Source organism: Enhydra lutris, unplaced genomic scaffold (assembly GCF_002288905.1).
Source record: "Enhydra lutris kenyoni isolate GAN:26980312 unplaced genomic scaffold, ASM228890v2 scaffoldscaffold84, whole genome shotgun sequence".
Taxonomy (NCBI): Eukaryota; Metazoa; Chordata; class Mammalia; order Carnivora; family Mustelidae; genus Enhydra; species Enhydra lutris.
The window spans coordinates 386,437-409,844 of NW_019154168.1; the positions used below are offsets into that span (position 1 = coordinate 386,437).

Sequence of the window (23,408 nt, forward strand, 5' to 3'; positions counted from 1 at the left end):
GCCATATTGGGGAAATTCTCTCCAATAATTCTCTCCAATATACCTTCTGCTCCCCTCTCTCTTTCTTCTTCTTCTGGAATCCCAGTTATTCTAATGTTGTTTTGTCTTATGGTGTCACTTATCTCTCGAATTCTCCCCTCGTGGTCCAGTAGCTGTTTGTCCCTCTTTTGCTCAGCTTCTTTATTCTCTGTCATTTGGTCTTCTATATCGCTAATTCTTTCTTCTGCCTCATTTATCCTAGCAGTGAGAGCCTCCATTTTTGTTTTTTAAAGATTTTATTTATTTATTTGACAGAGAGAGGTCACAAGTAGACAGACAGGCAGGCAGAGAGAGAAAGGGAGAAGCAGGCTCCCTGCCAAGCAGAGAGCCCGATGCGGGGCTCGATCCCCGGACCCTGAGATCATGACCTGAGCCGAAGGCAGAGGCTTAACCCTCTGAGCCACCCAGGTGCCCCGAGAGCCTCCATTTTTGATTGCACCTCATTAATAGCTTTTTTGATTTCAACTTGGTTAGATTTTAGTTCTTTTATTTCTCCAGAAAGGGCTTTTATATCTCCCGAGAGGGTTTCTCTAATATCTTCCATGCCTTTTTCGAGCCCGTCTAGAACCCTGAGAATTGTTATTCTGAACTTTTGATCTGACATATTACCAATGTCTGTATTGATTAGGTCCCTAGCCTTTGGTACTGCCTCTTGTTCTTTTTTTTGTGGTGGATTTTTCCGCCTTGTCATTTTGTCCAGATAAGAGTATATGAAGGAGCAAGTAAAATACTAAAAGGGTAGCAACAACCCCAGGAAAATATGCTTTAACCAAATCAGAAGAGATCCCAAATCATGAGGGGGGAGAAAGGGGATAAAAAGAGGTTAATAAAGAAAAAAAAAGAAGAATTAAAAAAAGAAAACGAATAAAGAAAAAATATAAAAAAGAAAAAATATATATATAGTAGATAAACTAGTTAAAAAACGTTAAAAAAGAAAAAGGTAAAAGTTAAAAAAATTTGGCAGAAGAAGAGAAAAAAAATTGAAAAAAAAATTAAATTAACTGCAATGCTAAAGAATCATGGGGAGAAAGCCATGAGTTCCGTGCTTTGCTTTCTCCTCCTCTGGAATTCCGCTGCTCTCCTTGGTATTGAAACTGCACTCCTTGGTAGGTGAACTTGGTGCTGGCTGGATTTCTTGTTGATCTTCTGGGGGAGGGGCCTGTTGTAGTGATTCTCAAGTGTCTTTGCCCCAGGCGGAATTGCAGCACCGCCCTTACCAGGGGCAGGCTGAGTAATCCGCTTGGGTTTGCTTGCGGGAGCTTTTGTTCCCTGAGCGCTTTCCGTAGAGTTCCAGAGGTTGGGAATTAAAATGGCAGCCTCCTAGTCTCTGGCTCAGAGGAGCTGAGAGACAGGGGCCCCACTCCTCAGTGCGCCCTTAGAGAACAGCGCCCAATTACTCCGTCACCCTGGCCTCCGGCCACTCTCCAAGTTGACTGAGCCTGCGACCAGTTCAAGGTAACCCCAAGCTGAGAGCTCACTTCTTGGCTCTGTCTCTGTAGCCGGCTTCCCCGTTCTAATACCTGTAAGCTCTGCAACACTCAGACACCCCCGATCCTTCTGTGACCCTGCGGGACCTGAGGCCACGCTGACCCCGTGTGGTCTTCACCTCGGTTAAGCCTCTGGAGCGATGTCCCTCAGCGGAACAGACTTTTAAAAGTCCTGATTTTGTGCTCCGTTGCTCTCCTGCTTGCCGGGAGCCGGCCCCTCCCCCCGCGGTCTATCTTCCCGTCGCTTTGGATTCACTTCTTCGCCCGACCTACCTTTCAGAAAGTCGTTGATTTTCTGTTTCTAGAATTGCTATTCTTCTTCTCTTCAATCTCCCATTGGATTTGTAGGTGTTTGCAATCTTTAGATAAGCTATCTAGCTGATCTCCTGCTACCTGAAGTTGTCTCAGCCTGCTACTTCTCCGCCATCTTGACTCCTCCCCCTAATAATAGATGTTATATCACTGTGATTTGTGGATTTGCCTATTTTTTTATTTCTCTCATCTTTTGTTCTCTGTATTTTAAACCATGTTATAAAGTCATATGTAATTGTTTTCTCTTCCTTGTGAATTGAATCCTTCATTAGTACTGAATGACTGTCTTGTCTTTAGTTAATAATTTTTTGCCTTACTGTCTATTTTAACTGAATGAGTATGGCTGCTCAGTTTTTTTTAAATTTTTTCAGCTTTCTTTTATTTAGACTTTCCCTTGTTTATCTTTTTTATTCTTTTGTTTTTAGTCTTGTTCATATTTTTTTAACACGTGTTTTTGTTTTTTGTTTTTTGGATTTTTTTGAATAAAAATGAAGTGTAAATTTTGAATCTATAGAGATTGATTTAAATCTAGGTGGATCGCTCTTCTTTTTACTTGGTGCATTTGATTCTTTCATATGTATAATAATTATTGAAATAATTTAATTTAAAGCTGCCTTCTTACCCCCAATTTATTGGTGCTTTGTTTTTTTTTCTTCTTTTTGAACTGCCCTATATACATAAATTTTTCTCATGTAATTTTCTTTCAACTAGTTTGGAAGTTAGATTTTGTTTGCATATTTTTTTGGTAGTTGCCATTGAAATTTTACTCATACTTAATGTAATGAAGCCTGAAGTTACAAAGTGTCCTTATCTTCCTTCTAAATAATACAAGCAAATTATAGCATATGAACTCCTTTTTACCTCCTCCCAACTTTAATTCTGTTGTCATTTATTTTGATTTTCTTCTTGAGTTTGCATTTATATGTCTTAAAGTGTTGCTGATGGGTTTTTGTTTAGTTTTAGTTTTTAGGTATCCTATGTGTTTATCACTTTCTCTGTTCTCTTCATTCCTTCTTGTGTCTTTATTCTATTGCATCATCCATTTGGGATCACTTTTCATCTGAAATACTGTGATATTGTGGTTTTAGGAAATATGTTTGGTCTTAGTCCACAGTTCCTGGCTCACAGTTCTTAAAACCCTTGGAATTTCCCCAGTGCAGAGAGTGAGTGATAAATGTGACTTTTGTGAAGCACCTCAGGATGGGGGCTGGTTCCCAGAAGAGTCCACCATGCGATTAGAAGGTTGGAACTTTCAGTCCCACCTCCTGCTCTCAGGGGAAGGAAGAGGGGCTGGAGGTTGAAGGTCAGTGAAACCCCCATTACAACTCAAAATGGTTGGGGTTTTGGAAAGCTTCCTGGCTGGGGAGCCTTTGAAGATTCTGGAAGAGTGGCATGCTATAGAGGGGATGGAAGCTCTGTGCCCATTTCCACACACCTTCCCTGTGCATCTCCCCCATCTGGCTGTTCCTGAGTTTTATCTCTTTACAACAAACCAGTGAGCTAGTAAGTATAGTTGACCCTTCAGCAACATAGCCTTGAGCTGTGTGGGTCCACTTACACAGTGATTTTTTTTTTCAATAAATAACAGTGCAGTAGTGTAGCAGAGGTGCAGGGTGTGAGAGCATCTGGCTTCAGGGGTCCCAAACAGACACGTTCAACCACTTCATGCTGACAGAAGCCAAAGGTGGAGAAATGAGTGGTGGTAAAACGAGAGCGGAATTTATTTCCGTGAGGCCAACACTGGGTAGACACTGGACGAGTGTCTTAAAGACTGTCTTCAAAGTGCCAAAAATACTTCCAGGTTTATATAAGAAAAATGTAGGACAAAGGTTGATTGGTTCTGTGCAAGTGGCAGAGAAGGTCAGATCGAACATTGTCGTGGGGTCTGTCAGGTTGGGTCTTGCTGGCTTAGGGCAGTCCTTAGGACTTGAGGGGGTGGTTCCTGTTCCCTTTAGGAAGCACTTTGCCCCCAAGATCTTTTACCTGTGTTAAGAGAAAAGCTGGAAAGAAGAACTTAATTATAAGGTTTGAGATCAAAATAGAGGCAGTAGAGTGTTCTTTCAGTGATATAAATGTATTTTCTCTCCTTTATGATTTTCTTAATAACTTTCTGTTATGCTAAGGCCTCTGGTTAACAGAGGGCTTAACCTCCTATTAACTATTAGTAATTAAGTTTTGGGGGAGTCAAAAGATATACTTGGATTTTCAAATATGTACGTAGGGTGGCACTCTCAACCCCATTCTCAAGGATCAACTGTAAAATGTGAATTCTGTGAGCTTCTCAAGCAGATTAATCGAATCTGAGGAGGAGGTTGTGGGAATCTCTGATTTGTAGCCAGTTGGTCAGAAGTACAGGTAACAACTTGAACTTGGGGAGTGTCTCCTGAGCTGTAGGGGTCATTGGAACCGTTAGTTTGTAGCCAGTGGATCAGAAGCGCAGGTAGCAATCTGGGCTTGTGACTTGGATCTGAAATGCAGGTGGTGGAGCCATTTTGTAGGATTGAGCTCTCAACCTTTGGAATATGATGGTCTCTGAGAGGCAGATACTATCAGAAGTGAGCTGAATTCTTGAACACCCCGTTGATGTCCGAGAACTTTTTTTTTGTTTTGTTTTGTTTTTAAATATCAGGGGACCCCCTTCTCCCCAACCAATACTGTTGCGTCCAGAAACCCAAAATAGACATTTAGAATTTACTTATTTAAGAATTTTGTTCTTGTTCTTGAGACCTTTTTTTGTTGGATTGGAAAACTAGATTGGTAGTTACTTTCTCTCAGCACAAAGTACCATTTGTCTGTCTTCTGAGTTCCATTGTTGCTGGCGAGAAGTCAGCTATCCTTCAACAGAGAAATTCTAACAGCAGTGAGAAGATTGGAGATGGCCAAAATACAGGGGTTATATCTTCCTACTTTTGTGTTTTCAAAGAAACTACTTGTTTCTTTTTCTCTTTCTTTTGTTTGTGACCTCCCATTAAATAAGATAAACAACAAGCTTAAAGGCAGGATATACTTGAAGAAAGGAAACGTCAGGATTTGGGGGATCCTTTCCAGCTTGACAAGAGACATACTAAGAGAAGGACATTTTTAATTTTTTGTATTTAAAGCTACCCATTTGAGTGCTCATCAAGTTGAAATTAGCCCTTTGAAAACGAACATAAATGATTTTTAACCGTATCTCTACCATCTATTATTTGTCACCTATTCATCGTCCTCTCACATATGTCTGTCATCTGCCTTTCTGCTGTCTCGTCCTGAATAGGAAATTAACTTCATATAAATAAAAGCCTGTTGAAATATGCCATTGGCATACCCGTAGATGGAGATTTTGCAAAATACTATTCAAAAAGGGTAAGACAATGAGCTACGTATTTTTACAATTGAATTATTAAGGTGAAATGGGAGTAGCAGCAGTGATAAAAGTCACTTTACCTCCTCATCTGTTAAAGAATTTGGAAATCACTACTTTTATTCTGGCTGTGTCAGTGTGTCAAAGCTGTTGGAGCAGAAATAAGAGATAATGCCAGCTAATATGTGCCAAAGCTAGGCTTCCTTGACTGAGTCAGAGCTGTTATTAGAGCTACAAGTAGAATGTATGTTTATAAGCCACAGAGAGTAGTACAGGGGTTCATTTTAATCATCTCTTTCTAAAGCCAGCTTAAGAGAGATGATAGTGCCTTTTTCACAAGCATCCATAGCGTTCATTGTTTGTCATATCACTTGGAGTCTATTTCTTTTTTGTTTCTGATTATGGGTTTTTTTTTTTTTTTTTTTTTTTTTTTTTTGGAGTCTGTTTCTTAGAGTGTTACTAAGCCACAGTTATGGCATCTTGGTTATAACCTTTCGTAAATGTTAAGGATCCCTATATTCTTTTTAGACCTTACAAGTAAAAAGAAACAGAATCCTACACTGTTGATCAGTGTTTCGCTGTGATTGGTACCTACCAATTCAAAGACTCAGCGAAACGGTCTCTGAGTTATGTATCCATTGTTGGTATACTAAAGAACAAAACATAAAGTCAGTTATGTCTATTAAAACAATTTTAACTCTGAGCTAGGGAGGACATTAAGATCATTTGTCACTCACTCTGTTCACTTTTATCATTAGTGAGATTTAGGTTTCTTAAAACCAGATGATACAGAACTAGGGCTCCTAAGAGCAGACAGACTTTTCCATTTTCTATTTCAAAAGTATCTTGGATGATAAGTGCAAAAAGTGTACATGAAGAACATAGTTCCCCATTTTGTAGTAATAAAATAAGAGGCAGTGGAAGCCAACTTGGCTCTGTTCTTCTTCAAACAGCTAAAAATTTATTGCAGGTAGATTTCCGTGATTACTGAGACTTATTAGTGAAGAATCTGTGAAAGCAGGTTGTGTATCATTGTTTGTAGATCTTTTTCCTCTGCATTTTCACTTTAAGATTTTTTTTTTTACTTACCTTGGCTTTTTTTTTTTTTTAAAGATTTTATTTATTTATTAGAGAGAGAGAGAGAGATCACAAGTAGGCAGAGAGGCAAGCAGAGAGAGAGGGGGGAGTAGGCTCCCTGCTGAGCAGAGAGCTGGATGCAGGGCTAGATCCCAGGACCCTGAGACCATGACCCCTGCCAAAGGGAGAGGATTAACCCACTGAGCCACCAGGCACCCCTTACCTTGGCTTTTTAAACTATAAGCAGCATAGGAATATTCATGTATATGGAAAGATAATACTAGAAGAGACTGGGAGAAAAAATATCTATTAATGGGTGACTTACATGATTTCTACCACTTTAAAAAACTCAGAGGCTAGAGTCATTCAGTGTACTTTTTAGAAAAACAGGAAGTCATTAATAGAGATTTTTAAATAATGAAGATGGACATTATCTTCTACAAATCTTTGCCTTTTGGAACATTAAGTAGAAATTATTATTTAATAATTATTCAGGCATAATGTTCTAACCAAGTAAAATGTTTAGCTGTTGCCACCAAGTGCTGGAAAAGAGAAAGACCAGTTAATGCTTTGAAGTGGTTGTTAGACAAGCCAAGAAATTCTATCTGTGCAGCTCAAGAAATGTTACTTAGAGCTGGGAAAAGAGAGGAGCCGTAATAAGAAGGATTGAGTGAATACTCAATTGTCTACCTGTTCAGCTATTCCAACCACCCCCACCCCCTCAAGTGAGGGGTAGATTCTCTGAGCTCTTTATACTGAAACTTCCCTATCCTTCAGGGTTTTGTTGTTAATCTTGGGGTTGGTTTAGAGGTTGTTTCAAATATAGTAAAAGGATGGTTTATCTTAGGTGTTTCCTACTTGAGAATGTCTTTCACATTCTCACGCCTGAAAGACAACTTGGCAAGATATAAAATACTTGGAACACAACATTTCCGCCTTAGATATGTGCAGTTGCTGCTCTGTGGTGTTTTATATTGCCTGGTTTTTAATACTTGGTGGGTAAGCTGTTTTTTTGTGTTTGTTTGTTTTTTCTCTCTGCTCTATCTGAAAAAAAAATTTGGTCAATTTTTGTTAACTTCACAAGTCAGAAAATTTCTCAGGATGTGTTTTGCTGTTGCTACCTATACCTGGGCCCATTTATTTCTTTTATAATGGCTTGTCTTTCAACATATCTTTTATCATTTTAATTTCCTTTGCTTTTCATTCTTGGAGAGCATTTCAAATTGATGTTCCACACTGATTGAAATTTCACACAGCTTCATTTCTGTTATTTCCTGCCTCCAATATGGGGTTTACTTCTGCAATTATTTACATATGCTATTAATTTTTTTAGTGTTTTTGGCAATCCTTCACCCTACCCATTTCCCTATTATTTCATTCTGTTGTCTTTATTTAAGCTGATTTCCTCCTCATGGCTCTCTGTTCTGCATTTTGGGCAAAAGCCAAACCTTTTGTGAAGAACAGATTAAAAATTTGGTTGGGGTGGGAGGGTGTTCATTTATTACTTTGCTACTTTAATATTTCCTATAATAATTCTTTGTTTTACTCTCCAGCCCTTTGCATCTGTTACATGAATATTTCCACAACCAGATTCTAGCCCTGGGCTTATCTTCCTCTGTACACATTTCTTGTGTATTTTGTCTATGTCTATTCAATTACAATCTACATTCAGGTGATTCACAGCCGTTAGCTGCTGTTTTAGGTCCACATTGTTTGTTGCTCTGGAACATTTACTTCTAGATGTCACATAGAGCCAAATATGACAAAGCACCACTTAAGTTCCTGTTTGCTAAATTCACTGCCTTGAGGAAAGGTATTGATTTTTTATTAACCTTTGGGTATTCCATTTGTCTGTTGTAAAAGCATACTGCTTCCACTTTTGTTAGCATTTCATACAGTTATCTTTCTCTTATAATCTCTACTTCTTTAAGAAATTTCTTAGCAAAAAAATTTTTTTCTTAACATATGTATTGATTTCTTTATTTGCCATCTCTCCCTATCAAGAAATTCTTTCCTTCTCTGTTGTTGTTTTTTTTTTCCCTGCCCTCTTTGATCTGTGTGTTCTAGGAACACGTCTTTCTTCTTCTCTTTATCTGAATACTGGAATATTATACTGTTACTTAAAATGATCTTGAGCTACAAGGGTGACAAACCAGTATCTAGATTGTTGTATAGAGCTACACAGGGGTGTGTTTTCTTTGGCCTACAGAGTATGTTGTACCTTCTATGTCTCACTCATTTGACTTCTATATTTATCGTACCTACTTCTTAAAGAAGCTAGAGACCCTTTTTTGAGAAAAGAATAAAGAGAAGGAAAATTTTTGTAATGTAATGAGTTAACGTTACAGAATTAGGGGAAAAATACTGCAAGTTATAGCCAAATTTTTTAATAGCGGTTATGTATGGGTGGTATGACTAGAGGTGATTTTTATTTACCTACCTTCTTTTTTTTTTTTTTTAAAGATTTTATTTATTTATTTGACAGAGAGAGATCACAAGTAGATGGAGAGGCAGGCAGAGAGAGAGAGAGAGGGAAGCAGGCTCCCTGCTGAGCAGAGAGCCCGATGCAGGACTCGATCCCAGGACCCTGAGATCATGACCTGAGCCGAAGGCAGCGGCTTAACCCACTGAGCCACCCAGGAACCCCATAAACTGTTATGCTTAACAGGTAGTCAAGTTAGAGTACAGAAGATAATGTGAGTTATGGTCATTCCATTAAAGGGGATATAGTTGGCTTTGGAGAATCATTGTGATACAGACCTTACTGAGATGTTACCAGTAAAAAGGAATATGATAAGATCAGTATTATATACTCAAGTAATACTGAGGGAGAAGTCAATTAGGCTGTTAAAGACTTCATGGAGTTTAGATGATGGTGACATGTTTATAATGCCTTGTGAAGAGGTTTTTAACACTATATAGAACAATAATTGGGCTTGTCATGCCTGTAGATAAAATCTCACCCATAACCTGGCTCCTCTGTTTATATGCATTTTGTGTTGTATATATATTCTCATTCCTTTGGGACTTACTGCTCTTTGAAGTTGCCCAGCGGTGTTTGTGAAAGTCTTAAGTCTTGTTCAAGAAGAATAAAAATTGAATTCTCCCTGTGTTAACAACCTGGTAACGTAGATCCTTGACTCTTCAGAAGAATGTGGACTAAGCAGTCCTGGGCAGGACAGCCAAATGGAAAGAAACAGCTACAATAAGGGAAACTTTTATAGACAGATTCTCTTTCTTTTTATTAAAATTATTCCTTTAGAGATCATAGAGCAATGATTTGCAAAATGTAATTAGGACATCATAGTCTTTTTTTTTTTTTTTTTTTTAAATCATAGTCCTTCTTGTTCAAGAATCATTATTATCGAAAGGTACCTTCCTGTGCTTCTAAGAAGCTAATTAATTGCTGCCTGGCTTGTGCTGAGAGGCTGCTGTGGTTCATGGGTATTTACCTATCGCAACAGGATTTTCTGATGCTATTTGTTTATGAAATTATTTATACTTCTGACTCAGGACTTTAAAAGGGCTTCCAGTGGTTTTTGAAAGCCAGCTTCAGCACTCAAGCATTTGAGCTATTAATGATGGGTCAGCTCGGCAACGTGAGAGAGTGTGGGAATCGGTCGTACTGTGGTGTCTGAGGTGCAGTTCTCCGTAAAACTCCTTAAGGACAGACATGATAATGAGTTTCCATTGATGCAAACGTCTTTATTTATTTTGTAAGAAATCGGACTTTCTAACAATATTCAGAAATAGTACCAACATAGATTTTTGTGGTTGCGTTTACGCTAATAAGCTGCTGACAGGAATTTACACCACCTCATTCCTTATGTTCATTTCGCTTCATCGGTTTCGGGTGCACCAATAAGGATTTGCTCTTTATCAGACATTTATTTTGATTAGTGTTTGGCATCGGGAATAAGTCAGAAGGTCTTCGTAGATTTTTCCTAAACTTTAAATACCATTAATTACATCCATTTATGAAGTACTTAGTTCTTAATTTGGGGGATCTTGTACAGTATTACTTAACTGCCCTTCATTGGAATAGTGAGCTTTGTCTAGGGACAGAATTCCATTTGTTTCCCCAGAGTAGAGAAGTGGTTTTGGGGTGGCAGAGCCTTAATAGCCAAGGTTTATAAAAAATGGGCCCATGTTTAGAAATCCATAAATTATAGTTTGCATGGATATCTTATTGATAGTAAGGTGAGATAGCCCTAGTGAACGTGGAGCCCTCTGCTCTCCCTGAACGTAACATTCTTTTATAGTTCCCCATTTTCATAGAGCAGTTTTATGGGTTTACACTTGTCTACTTGACATTATGCAGCAAATCACATACAATTGACTAATGAGACTGAACTCTTTAACATGACATCTGGTGGCAGTAAGTCACGTAGCAGGTCGTAGGGGGCAGGAGAGAGATCAGACTGTCCTGCCCCTAGAGTTCACATGTGCTAAGGTAGTAGGTCCAAAAAGAAAACGTGTCTGAGAAATTTCTAAAGGGTCACATTCAAATCAGAGGCATGGCCCTTGGTTTTCCAGTAGCACATAACAGAGATTAGGGGACCTGAATCTGTGAGACTCACTTTCACGTTAACCTGCTTATGTGACTTTCCTTAAAATCTCTTCTTGTCTGTCTTTGATGCTAGGTTTCTTTACCTTTTCTTGGGGGATAATGAATGACACCTATCCCATCTACCAACTGCTGGGGTGACCTTACATGTTAATATAAAATGGTAACATAAAAAAGACTTTAGAAAATAACATGGTATTCAAGTGTAAGGTGGATGCTTACTGGTTGTTCCTTCTTACTTTCTTCCTTTCACAGTTCCATAAATAGTGGAATGTTTCAGGACTGAGTTCTAGGCATTCTTCTCCTCTTCCATTTCTCTTCTATTCCTTTGGTTTCTGTTTTGTGCACCAACCACACAGAACTATCTTCTGAGCTTCAGATATTTGTGTAACTTCCAAACCCTCCTGGACCCAGTTTCCCTGTGAAGTTGCTTTTAAATATATACAGTTTAGGAACATAAAGTAATTCAATAGTAATAGTACTCTATTTGTGTCTTGAAGAATATAATAGCGTGTATGTTATAGCTCTGCAATATTTCTTAAAATCTCTGTTGTCTACTCCTCTGCCTCCCCTCCCAAGTCAGGCCTCAGTCCCTTTGTTAAAGGCTCCCATTTTTTCCATATGAACCCTGAGCCTCTCATCCACAGCTCTCTCCAGTCTTTTTTCATTTGAACTTCTACCTGCAAACCAGATCTTTGTTCCATGCTTTCTTCTCCATCTTTTTTGCCTTGGATGGTAACGGCTCAAGAATTAGGGTGACAAAGACCAGGTTCTCCCTAGGAGATGAGAGAGGAAGGAAAGGTTTGTTATTTTGGCAGAGTTATAGGGTGGGAGCAATGAGGTAAGTTGGGAATACTCACATGTAGATATTCTGTATTCCTGACACACTTGGGGAGTGTTCTCCTTGCTCTCTACTTGTGTGTTTCACAGAGCACCTCTGACTCAACCTGGTTAAAACTTGACCTTATTATCTTCTACCCACATTTGCTTCTCTTCCAGTGTCCTTTATCTTTGTATCAAGTACCTGTCATGCTCCTATTTGCTTATTCTGGACATCTGAACATCATCCTCGTGTTCTTGTTCTCATCCTTCATGTTCCATCTCAATACTTAACTTCTGGAATACTTCTGAAATTTCTCCATTTTACTCCATCTCCTTCGCTGTCACTGTATGTTGCTTCCCTGCAATCAGTTTTCCAAATCCAGAAAGTGACTCTTTGAAAATGTGAATCTGGTAGCATGTTTTCTTCCATTATACTATTTAAAGGCTTCTGAGTACCAAGTCCTTGTATAGTCAGATATAGTCAGGTTTGGTTTCTGTCTTGTCTCTAGAGATAGTCCCCCTTATTCAACAGGTTGGATCTCTTTTTGCCTCAAGGTCTTTGCTAAGCTGGACTGATTGTCTAAAGTGTGTGTCACCTTCCTCCCACTGTCTTTGGGCTCTAGCTTACTCATTCAGCTGATCGCTGCTTAAATAGGACCTTCTCATCCAAGAACTGTCTGACTCATCAAGCTGGGCCAGTCCCTTTGCTATGAGCTCTTGTTCTTCACACTTCCCCTTCGGTAAGACCCATCACATTTGACATCTTATTACTTCTTCAAATACATTTTGACTGACAGACACTAAACTCCATGAGGACAGAGAACATGTCTCTCGTGCAATACTATTTCTCCAGTGCTTAGCACAATGCCCAGCTCAGATCAAGCTGATCAGATCTCCTCTCCACACATGCTGCTTCACACTTATCTTTTAACTCTGAGAAAATCCCTATCATTTCATATTTCCTTAAGACCATGCTCTTCTCTGTAGAATTGTCTGCCCGCTGTCCTGAACTAGCATCTAATCATCATTAGCATGCAGCAGTTGTCCACATTACAAGATAGAACGCAGTGTGTAGCTGTACTGTGACTCTTACCATGGTATTTTGAAATTATTTATTTGATTGCCTGTTTATGTGAGTGGGGCTTGTATATAGCTTCTCTTATAACAGAGACTCTGTTTTGTTCACTTATATTCATCCTCGTAATGCAAGTGCCTAATACAAGTCAAACTGAATCAAAAACAGTTAGAATGCCTAATAACTAGAGGTATAGTAAGGATAGAAATAATTGCTAACATTATTGACTACTTTCTGTATGCTAAGTACAAAGTTAAGTGCTTTCAAGTGGGGTGTGTATGTGTGTGTGTATGTGTGTGTGTATATGTGTATAGATTTATTTATTTATTTCTGGAGACCCAGAATGGTTAATTTGTCTAGTCTTAACTAGCTGGAGAGTGGTAAGGCTGGAATTTAAACCCACTGTTTCCAGAACCTACCTTCATCTGTGCTGGCCAGTCAGTAGAGTCTAGAACTTTCAAAATTGGGTTCTGGAATCTCTCTGGTTCAAATTTTGGTTCTTCTACTTATTGTCACCTGACCTGGGGTAAGGTCCTTTTTTGCAAAATGGGGATAATTATATGTCCATTATAGGGATGTTGTGAGAATTTAATAAAATAATCAGTCCCTGTGAAATATCAAATGCAGGTGATTGTAACACTGTTAAGTCAATATGAGCACTCATTAGACAGCTCTTTGGGGGGTTCTTTCCAATTCTAAATCTAGTGAGTCTTTTTTTAGTTCCTCATTCTTTTCTCTTTGCCATTTCCTGTTACTTTTCAAGGTCCTGATGTTTATTTTTAATAATTAACCTTTATAAGGCTTGAGGCTATCTCTACATTTCCATCAGGTAAAATCTATGGACTTTGTGACAAGCCACGAGCTGCCTAAAACCACAGCCCTCATTTCCCATGCTAAATCTCTGGGCTGTGTGCCTGAGTCAAGATGTCTGGCTAAAGAGAGCAACTGAATTCTCGTTATAGCCAGACCAAAGCAACCCAGACAGGAAAAGAAACCCAGACAATTATTGCTGTCTGCTTTCTGGAAGCTTATTGAGATGTTCTAATTGTAAAAGAACTAAAAAGAATATACAATTAATTTGTCAACATTTGCATCAAATGTTTTCCTCTTTCCAAGTTAGATGAAAGCCAATTTAGTATGATGCGTTCTCTTAAATTGATTAGCAGTCAGATGGAAATTTCCAGCGGCTTAGGTGATGCTTTAATTGTAAAGACTATTCATACTTTGCTAACACGTGCTTATTTTATGAAACTCATAAAAGCTGGATTCTTTTCATGCATATTTATATATATTGATAGGCACCACAAGAGCAGATAATATTGGTGGAAACTACAGAGTGTATAGTTCTGAGATTTAATGGGCTGACTTGTGTGCAGTTATTACTAGTAGTTATTCAGTAGTACAAAAGCAGATATATATTAACTTAAATAAATCTTGTCTGTCCATGTATTTGCTTGGTTCAAAATGGAACAAAGTAAATAAAAATATGGCAAAACGTATGTCTAAAATAGGTGAATTTGGGGACAGTTGTGACATCAGGAGGGAATTTAGCTCACAGAATAAATACTGTAAAGTCCAAAACACTTAGTAGAAGTGGGCATCTCTGACTGCCTAATAAAGTGTGAAATTAAAGACTGCTGTGTGATTGATAGTGCCCATAAACACAGAGAGGGAAGCACAACTGTTGTGGTTACTGAGACTATAGACAAATGTCTCCTGTTATCTGGAATGTGGCAAATAGCACCCTCAGCACCCCCTGTACAGAAAATACAACAGTAGCTGTCTTGGTGCTGCTCCCTTCAGTATAGACTATTTTTTGGCATTATATAGATTCATTCAGTTCTCCCTGGGTATCTTATGTCCCATTGATGTTCTGGCTTAATCTAGAGATCAATTTATAGTATCTACAGGTAGAAAAAGAATACATTTTCTTAGATAATCCTGCTGGATTTTTTTTTTCACTTAGCTTTTGACAACTATTGATTAGATAGTAGTTTTAGATTACATAATCAGGCATACCTAGAAATTGGAAGTGCCACTGAGCAGTGAGCTCCATATGGCCAAGAGGATCAAGATTTTTCCTTTAAGAAGTAATTTTGGATTAGCCTAAAGTTGTGGACTATGGAAGTGTAGTCTTTCAAATACATGGTGAGCATCAGGAGTGCTTGGATGATTTTTAAAAGAAACCCATTTCCCATCTCTGGTTTTCTATTTAGTAGGTCTGAGGTGGGTGGGGTGAGAGCATCTTTATTAAAAAGAAAAAAATGGGCTACATAAGTGATTTAGTGATCACTGAAGTTCTGGAAATACTACCATAGGCTGTGCTGCATTAATTTCAGATAGAAAGAGATTTTAAGCAGGTATAACCAAATATACCTTAGCCATAAAACCATCTGTTTTATGGTTAAGATCATATATTCTTAAGGATTCTAAATTATCAGTGTTGTCCATTGTAAGCTACTTCAGAAATCTATAGCTAGCCAGTCAAATAGGGTGACTCAACTATATGGATTTTTTATATAGTAAGCTGGTTGGTTTTGGTGTGTCTGCTGGAAATGATGACTTTGAGTAGTTAATATGATTCTAGGATAATTTTTATTCTCGACGTTGTCTGATTACATTTCCATATAGACTAAAAATGTTTTGATAATTATATCCTATCTAGAGAGCATTTACTTATTTTTAGTCCACAAAACTTACAAAGCATGCTTTATATACATTCTCAAGTTACCTAAGAGCTCTAGAGGTAGTTTCCTTTGTAGGTTTCCAAGTGGTAGTATGAAAATGGGTCTCTCCACAATATGTCTTTATTTATCTTTAGTAGTCACTAGTTATAAACAAAATCTTTAAGAATCTGGTAAACCTTGTTTAAAGTAGAAAACCAGGGGTGTGTTTCTGTGTCTTTGTCTAACATCAATATTTATAACAAGGACAGAAATCTTGAGGCAGTGTCTTCTGTTGACTTCTCTTTGTTTCTTCACAGGCATTGCTTCCATGACAGTGCCCGTGTATATCGCCGAGGTCTCCCCGCCCAATTTAAGAGGTCGCTTAGTCACCATCAATACCCTTTTCATCACCGGAGGCCAGTTCTTTGCAAGTGTTGTTGATGGAGCCTTCAGTTATCTCCGGAAGGATGGATGGAGGTCTGTAAATTGTTCTTACATTTAATTTTCAAATCATGACTTTAGGGGATGGAAGGAACATTGAGAAGTGATAGGAAAAATGTGACTGGGTATTTTGAATCATTATAATTAATTTATAAGTGGATGGCATTCAGTAAAATTGAAAGTGGACAAGAAGCTGATATTTATTTTAATGATAGACAAGGAACCTACCATTATGAATTGATATTTACAGGCTTTTTGCCGTTTAGGTGACATTTCTCACACTCTGTGTAATCTTTTGCAGTATTTGTTTAAAAATGAATGCAGCAATAAATATGTATGGAGTTCTTGAATTGTATCATTGATTGACAAGGTGTTTATGAACTACAAATGACACCGTTTTTGGATTTAAGAGGCTACATTCTGACCTGGATGAAAGAAAACCTACTCTTTAAAGGTTTAGATTTAGCTATATAAAAAGATATTATCTATATAAATTTAAAATACACAAATTATTCCTTGATCACTATTTGCCTTATTTTGAATCAAAAGAGATGAGAAAATTGCTTTTAAACTGTTTTGAAATATTTTCAAACCAAATATTATATAAACAAACTAATCTTTTGTTAAAGCTTAAGACTACAATAGGTTCTATATTTTGATATCATACTTTATATTAATTACAACAACAGATTCATGTAACTGTCCAGGGAACTTGTGTCAAAAGGTGCAGTAGGTCACACAGTGTTCTCTTACTCTCCTGCCACCATGTATTACAACAGATGTTCACTGAACATCTACTCTGTATTGGAGATACAATATCGAAGAAGACAGACTCTAGTACTTATATGCATGGTACTTACAGTGTTGAAGTGAATTCTTAACAGCTGAAGAAAAAAGGGGTTTGTTGTGATATGGAGGTGGGGAGTTAAGCTTCTATGTGAATAGCACCATAAATCATGTGCCTTGATGAGCCATTAAAGACTGAGACTGATGAAGTTTTATTAAAAGTTATGTGAGAAAACTTAATGATGCCAATTAGGGCCTACCTGTGTCAGGACCATAGGAAAGAGGACACAGGTTTTTTTTTTTAAACCTATAATATATTATTTGTTTCAGGGGTACAGATGTGTGATTCATGAGTTTTACACAATACCCAGTGCTCACCACAGAGTATACTCTCCCCAATGTCCATCACTCTGCCATCCCATCCCTCCCACCCCTCTCCCCTCCAGCAACCCTCAGTTTGTTTCCTGAGATTAAGAGCCTCTTATGGTTTGTCTCCCTCTCTGGTTTCTTCTTGTTTCATTTTTTGAGAGGACACAATTCTTAAAGCATTAGGTTCTTTCTATAGATGTTGCTAAACCACTTTCTACCTTTGAAGGAATGAATCTCTGCCAAAGTGAGAAATTACTGGAAAATTGAAGAAACCGGAAATTTAATCTTTCTTTTTCCACTCTGTAGATAGAATAGAGGACTAGAAAGATAGAATAGAGGACTAGAAAGATAACTGTTAACCCACATAAACTGATATTTTGAGTTTTTCTTAGAAACTCAATGGAAGTCAGTTTTTCAACCTCATGTCTTCAAGGTAGATCTAACTCATTTATTTACATTAAGTTAAAAAACTTTAGGGGTACCTTGGTGGCTCAGTTGGTTAAGTTTCTGGCTCGTGGTTTCTGCTCAGATCATAGCCCCACGTTAGAGTCTGCTTGGGACACACTCTCTCTCTCCCTCTACCCTTTCCCCCTTGTGCTCCCTCTCTCTAAAATAAACAAAAAAATCTTTTAATTTATTAATGTAAGTTATATATATATATATATGTTTATATTAAAAATCTATTTTTAAGAGTGCCTGGGTGGCTCAGTCAGTTAAAGAACTGACCCTTGATTTCAGCTCAGAGTTGTGAGATTGAGCCCTGAGTTGGGCTCTGTGCTGAGTGTGAAGCCTGCTTATGATTCTCTGCCTCTGCCCCACCCACTGCCCAGGCGGGTACGTGCTTTCTCTCTCTCTCTCTCTAAAAAAAAAAAAAAAAGCTTTTAAATGAAAACATATAAAGTGCTTAAGCCATGTTTTTTACTTAAGTATAGAGATTTAGATATATTTTCTCAGCACTGGTTAGAAAAGAGAGATCACATAGCATTGAAAATAATTTTATGAATGTGTTGTCCTTGTGTAGAATGGAGGTCTTGGGTAGGCATTAGAACACTTTTCAGAGGCAGGGTGACACAGTTATAGACAGACCTGGATTCAGATCTGTTTTCTACCTCTCATTAGCTACAAACCTTGAACAAGTTACTTAGGTCCCTGAACTTCACTCTTGTCATTGTAAAAAATGGGACCAAAAGTACTTGTAAGATTATTGCAGCGTCTATATATAAAGTCTTCAGCCCGTTGTTTGGCATATGGCAGATGATCAATAAACAACGAGTCACACTATTATTTAGTATTCTGATGAGTGATTAAAGGATGAATTCTATGATAGTTAAATTATAAGTGAGGTTGAAGGAAAACACATCCTATGACTTCCATTTTCTTTATCCGTACAGATGAGGCTTGGAGGTGATAGGGAAGAGGCCTAGAGAAAATACATGTTAAATGCTTATAGCTTCCATAGAAAGTATAAGAAAGAAAAGACTAGACACAAAAATGATTTTCCGAATAACTGTGGGATCCCAGCTGAGGTTGGAGACGTAAGTTTGCAGTAAAGCGGAATAGCATGCTGTGTGCTTTTTCCCACAATACTAGACTGAAGGGTGAAAAAAATAAAACATAAGAGGATGCGAAAACTAACTTAGGCTGGTAGTCAGCCGAATGCATTAACATACCAGATCTCTTGGAGCTCACTTTTTGTTTGCATGAATATGCATTCTGTCCACATGCAGATAAGTTTCCTTTTTTTTTTTTTTACTGGTGAATTCTCTGTGTGTTATTCTTTTCCAGTATTTAGCATCCTTAGCAGTCCATTTAACTTCTCTGATTCTTGGGCTAATGGGAGTGTGGTTACAAGCAAATAAAGGTTGAAGTACTACCTTAACATCAGCTTTAGAATGGTCAGCCGTTATAACTTATTTAAAATTATAACAACAAATAATTCATTCTTGTGGCAGTATATTTCAGAAATTCTAATTAAAATGTGGGTGTAGATGTCATATATAGAACTTTTTCATACTCGTAGCTTTGCATGTTATAAAGTAAGATGTCCCCTATCTTACAAGAGTTTTTACATTTTAACATTGTTTATTTCTCTTTTTGACTTTTATTGCCTCTGAAACTCTCACGTTACCCAACATTTGGTGTTACTGTATAACTAGTGTCCCAGATTTTACCAGTTTACATTGTAGTGATGAACAGTTCTAGAGTCTGTTAGCGAGTATTATTTGATCCTAACCAAAACTTTGAGAGAACTGGTGGAACTGATATGATTCTTAGATTAAGAAAAAATGCTAAGAGAAGTTAAAGAATTTGTTGAGGCCACCTGGCTGTTACATAGAAGAGTTTAGGGCCAGTTCTTCGTACTTGAAATCTAACTACTTTCTTCCTCATTCTGCTTCCAATATTTTATAATTTAAAATATAGTTACTGAAAATTTTTACAGTAGTGATCAGATGAAGGCTTATAGAAGATGATACTGATTAATCAGACCTAAAAACTTTTTAGCCTTTGATGTGCTTGAAAGACTAACTTGTCTTTTGTGCCAGGTGGGCCAAAGCTGTTCTCTTATTTGGAGATCATAGAAATAAATTGTTTTCTGCTGAACAACTACAAGATTAGTTTTTCTGGAAAAGAGAATTGCCAGTAGAAAATTGAACCTTGATATTTGTCTAGCATGCTTCTGTTATTATACATTGTTTGCTGGGAAAGATGTCATCCAGCTTCATGAGGAAAGAGGAATAAGGATTTTGAAGCAATCATTAATGATTAAAATTTTGTAGAAACAACTTTATTGAGATATAATTTGTCTCCTAATTCACTTTGGAACCTCTGAATGTCATTGACTTTGTACTCATTTTTAGATCTAGGAAAGAGCCTGGAACATAGAAAATGCTCAATTAATGTTTATTGAACTGAGCTGAATTGATTCAGCTCTAGGGAAGGAACTCTTAACTAAAGTGAAAAGGTATTGATTTTTAAACCAAAATACCGATTCATTAATGTATTTTGAGGAATACATTTTACTTCATAGATAGCTGGAGAACTAAATTATTAATTATAAGTGTTTTTTATTAAGAATAAAAATCAGAGAATGAAAATTAGTTTCTGATCCCATTCCTTTTCTCAAAAGGAATGCCTCCCTGGTTTCAGAACACTTTTTGTCCTTCTTTTTTGGACATAGATGGTTTTCAAATAAGTATTCCTCTATTTATGATTATACAAACCATCATGTGACTTATAGTAATAAGAGGGGCTAAATTATTCTCCTTTGTGTTGATTTTTATGCATTTTATTCTCAGATTTAAGTTTTTAAAATTAGACTTATCTCACTAGCCCATACATAAGCATTTGGTGTCTGAATGTGCTAGGTATTTTCACATTTTTTGTAATTTACATCATGCTTTTTGTGTGTGCTGAGGAAGTAGAAATTGAGAAAATGTTAAGTGTTGAATGAGAAGCACAAAGTATTAGTTAGCAACATCTGTATGAGAGATTTTTCTGGAATATCTTCAGGCTAGTTCATGGACAGTGTGAGACCTGTACTGAGTTCTTTGAAGAATTGGCAGACACAGGTGGAAATGCAGGCAGAATATAGGCTAGGTGAGGGCAGGATGAGGAGGCTTGAAACGGAGGTAATGAAGTGAATGAGAGATAGGAGCCAGATTCTAGAGGTCTGTGAATTTGAGGCTTAGAGGTTTTGAACTTCTATCTACAGGAAAAGGGAAACTATTTTAGAGCAGAGCATGCTATAATGTTAAGTCAAAGATTAATGGAGTGATGCCCAGAATTTATTAAACTCTTGGCCCCTGGATGGTTGCAGGGAACATATTTATGAGGCTGTGACCAGAATACAGGTGTGAGGTACTGAGGTGTGTTACTCTTGGACACATCAGTTAGTGTAAGAATCATTCAGTCATTCAAGAAAAACTTGTTGTGGGGGGGCACCTTCTGTATGCTATGTTGTGCACGCTACTAGAGACAGACACGTAAGAAACTTATCTGTTCTCAGGTATGTCACAGACTAACAAAGAAACTTTTTCATTAACTTGTTAATTAAATGTTGGATAGTGTTATGAGAGCTCTTAGGGTATGTGAATTCATTAGCTTTATGCTGGAAAGATATTTGAGCTGAGTCTTTATGAATAAGAGAGTTCCAGGCATAGTGAGGAGAAGGAAATTCTAGGTGGAATATAATTTCCAGAAAGTATAGAAGCCCAGTAAGTAGTGTGAAAGGGCCAGTCATATGTGGGCAATGAGAAGTTTTAAAGCAGCTAGGTGGAGAGCTATGATGACTATCTGGGAGCTTGAAGGGGACATAGAAAGGTAGTCTTCATGGGTATGAGTAGAACTTTAAATCCCTTGCACTCTCTTTAGTAATACTTTGAATCAAGTTTATTGAAAGTATGGAAAATAACTTTTACTTTGGGATGAAAAATTAGTGATCCTCTCTCCCCTCTAATATTTTACAATTTAAAAAATCATGTCAATAAGATGCTTTTAAGAATGATGTTTCAAAAAGGTGATATTTCTAAACAAATTCATGCTGGGGAAGGTGTTTTTATAATTTAGTTTTCAGAGATCAGTGGTGTTTGGCTCCATACAAAATACAGAGTATAGATCTGTCTTTAACAAAAACTAACCATGCAGCGGCTGTCTTAAGAAAGATGGATTTGGCTAACAGCTTGATTACAAGTTAACACTTTCATGTTGAAGATACTTGTAGTTTCGTCATTGACAAAATTAGGATATAAGACTCTTTATCATAAAGATGTTGATAGTGTTGTGGGGGGAATAGGTTTAAGACTTGCTTTCACAGCACATAATTTATCTGAGCTCGGATATCTTTATGTAGCCAGTGCTTCTGCAGTTCTACAGTATTATTAGGATCAGGTGAGTTAATAGCTGTGAACATATGTACAAACCCTTAAATGCTAATAGATACTGTTTGCTGTCATCTCTAGAAAGCTTTGGGTTGATTTTCTATCTTGTATCTAAACCTGGCAATAAAAATTTCCCTCACTTTCAACCATCTGATTTTTTTTTTTTCCAGGTAAACAGTAAGTATAGTTTACTAATGAGAGTGGTTTTTATAAGACAAATCTCTCCTAAAGATGACTATTATAAACCACAGACGAATTTTAAAAACTCCAAAGAACCTCCCAAAACTCCAGCTCTAAGAATAGGTTGGAACTGAAGGGGATTTGATTTTTTTTTTTTTAAGGTTTTATTTATTTATTAGAGAGAGGTGGAGAGAGTGTGTACAGAGGGAGAGAGAGAGAGAGAGAGAGAGAGAAGCAGATGCCTCGCTGATCAGAAAGCCCAAAGTCGGGCTGGATCCCAGGACCCATAGATCGTGACCTGAGCCGAAGGCATAGGCTTTACTGACTTGGCCACCCAGGAGCCCCAGGGGATCTGATTCTTGAGTGGCTCGTAATGAGTCTACATTTATGGCTTTACTTGAGGGCAGCCCTCAATCCATAATGGGCAGCTAGAACTTAGGTGGAAAATGACAGTTTTTTATTGAACTTACAGTCTCAGTGGCTAGAGTTCAGAGTGGTCAGAGTGAGGTGGAATTTGAGGGTGTAAGTCCAGAAAAAGAATGATCCATAAAGGAGGAAGCCCCCCCAAATCTGAATATTAATTTGCCACAGATGTTTTACTGACCTCAGAACTCTGAATATATAGCAGAGATTCTATGGAGCCTGTGGGCAACAACAGTTACAAGATGATAAAAGCTGGGAGAGATTTTATTTCCTGCCTCTATGGGGAGTGACATATTTGGGGTTTGAAACTTGAGGTTACAGCTCAGGCTTTTCATTGGAGCTATAGAAGGACTGGGCCTTAGAAGTAAAGACTTTGTTGCGTGATTAAGGATTTGCCTTAAGACCAAAACTTAATCAGATTCACAGTAACCAAGTATAAAACCCAGCCTCTGAAAACTCAAGGGGGCTGAGAGGAAAAAGTCTACATCATTAAGAAGAAAGGAATAAAATCTAGAGTCTCTACAGTTTACCATTCATGATACTTAGAACACAAAAAATTATTAGACATGTGAATAAACAGAATTTTTGACACATAAAGAAAAAATGGACAATATAGACAGACCTCAAGATAACTCAGATGTTGAAATTAGCAAAAAAAGGACTTTAAAGCAGCTCCTTTTAATGTGTTGAAGGACTTAGCAAACCAGATAGTCATACTGAGTGACCAAATGGTGAATCTCTGCAAAGAAGTGCAAACTATAAAAAATAATATCAAATAGAAATTCTAATTGTTTAAGTACACTCCCTGAAATTACAAATTAGCATCTAAAAAATTCATTGGATGGACTTAACAGCAAATTGAAGATAATAGAAGATAGGACCTGAAAACTTGAACGCAGATCCATTGAGATCACCTAATCTGAAAAAGAGAAAATAATGAAGTT

At 37.5% G+C, this 23,408-nt stretch overlaps 1 protein-coding gene across 1 annotated transcript in view; it reads left to right on the plus strand.

Annotated features, from left to right (window-relative positions):
• The window catches only part of LOC111161333 (solute carrier family 2 member 13), a 387,603-nt gene that overhangs the window by 46,733 nt on the left and 317,462 nt on the right, over positions 1 to 23,408 (plus strand). The window contains exon 2 of the mRNA XM_022524931.1: positions 15,706 to 15,865. Within this exon, the coding sequence (XP_022380639.1) occupies positions 15,706 to 15,865 (160 nt within the window). The remainder of the gene's footprint in view (positions 1 to 15,705; positions 15,866 to 23,408) is intronic.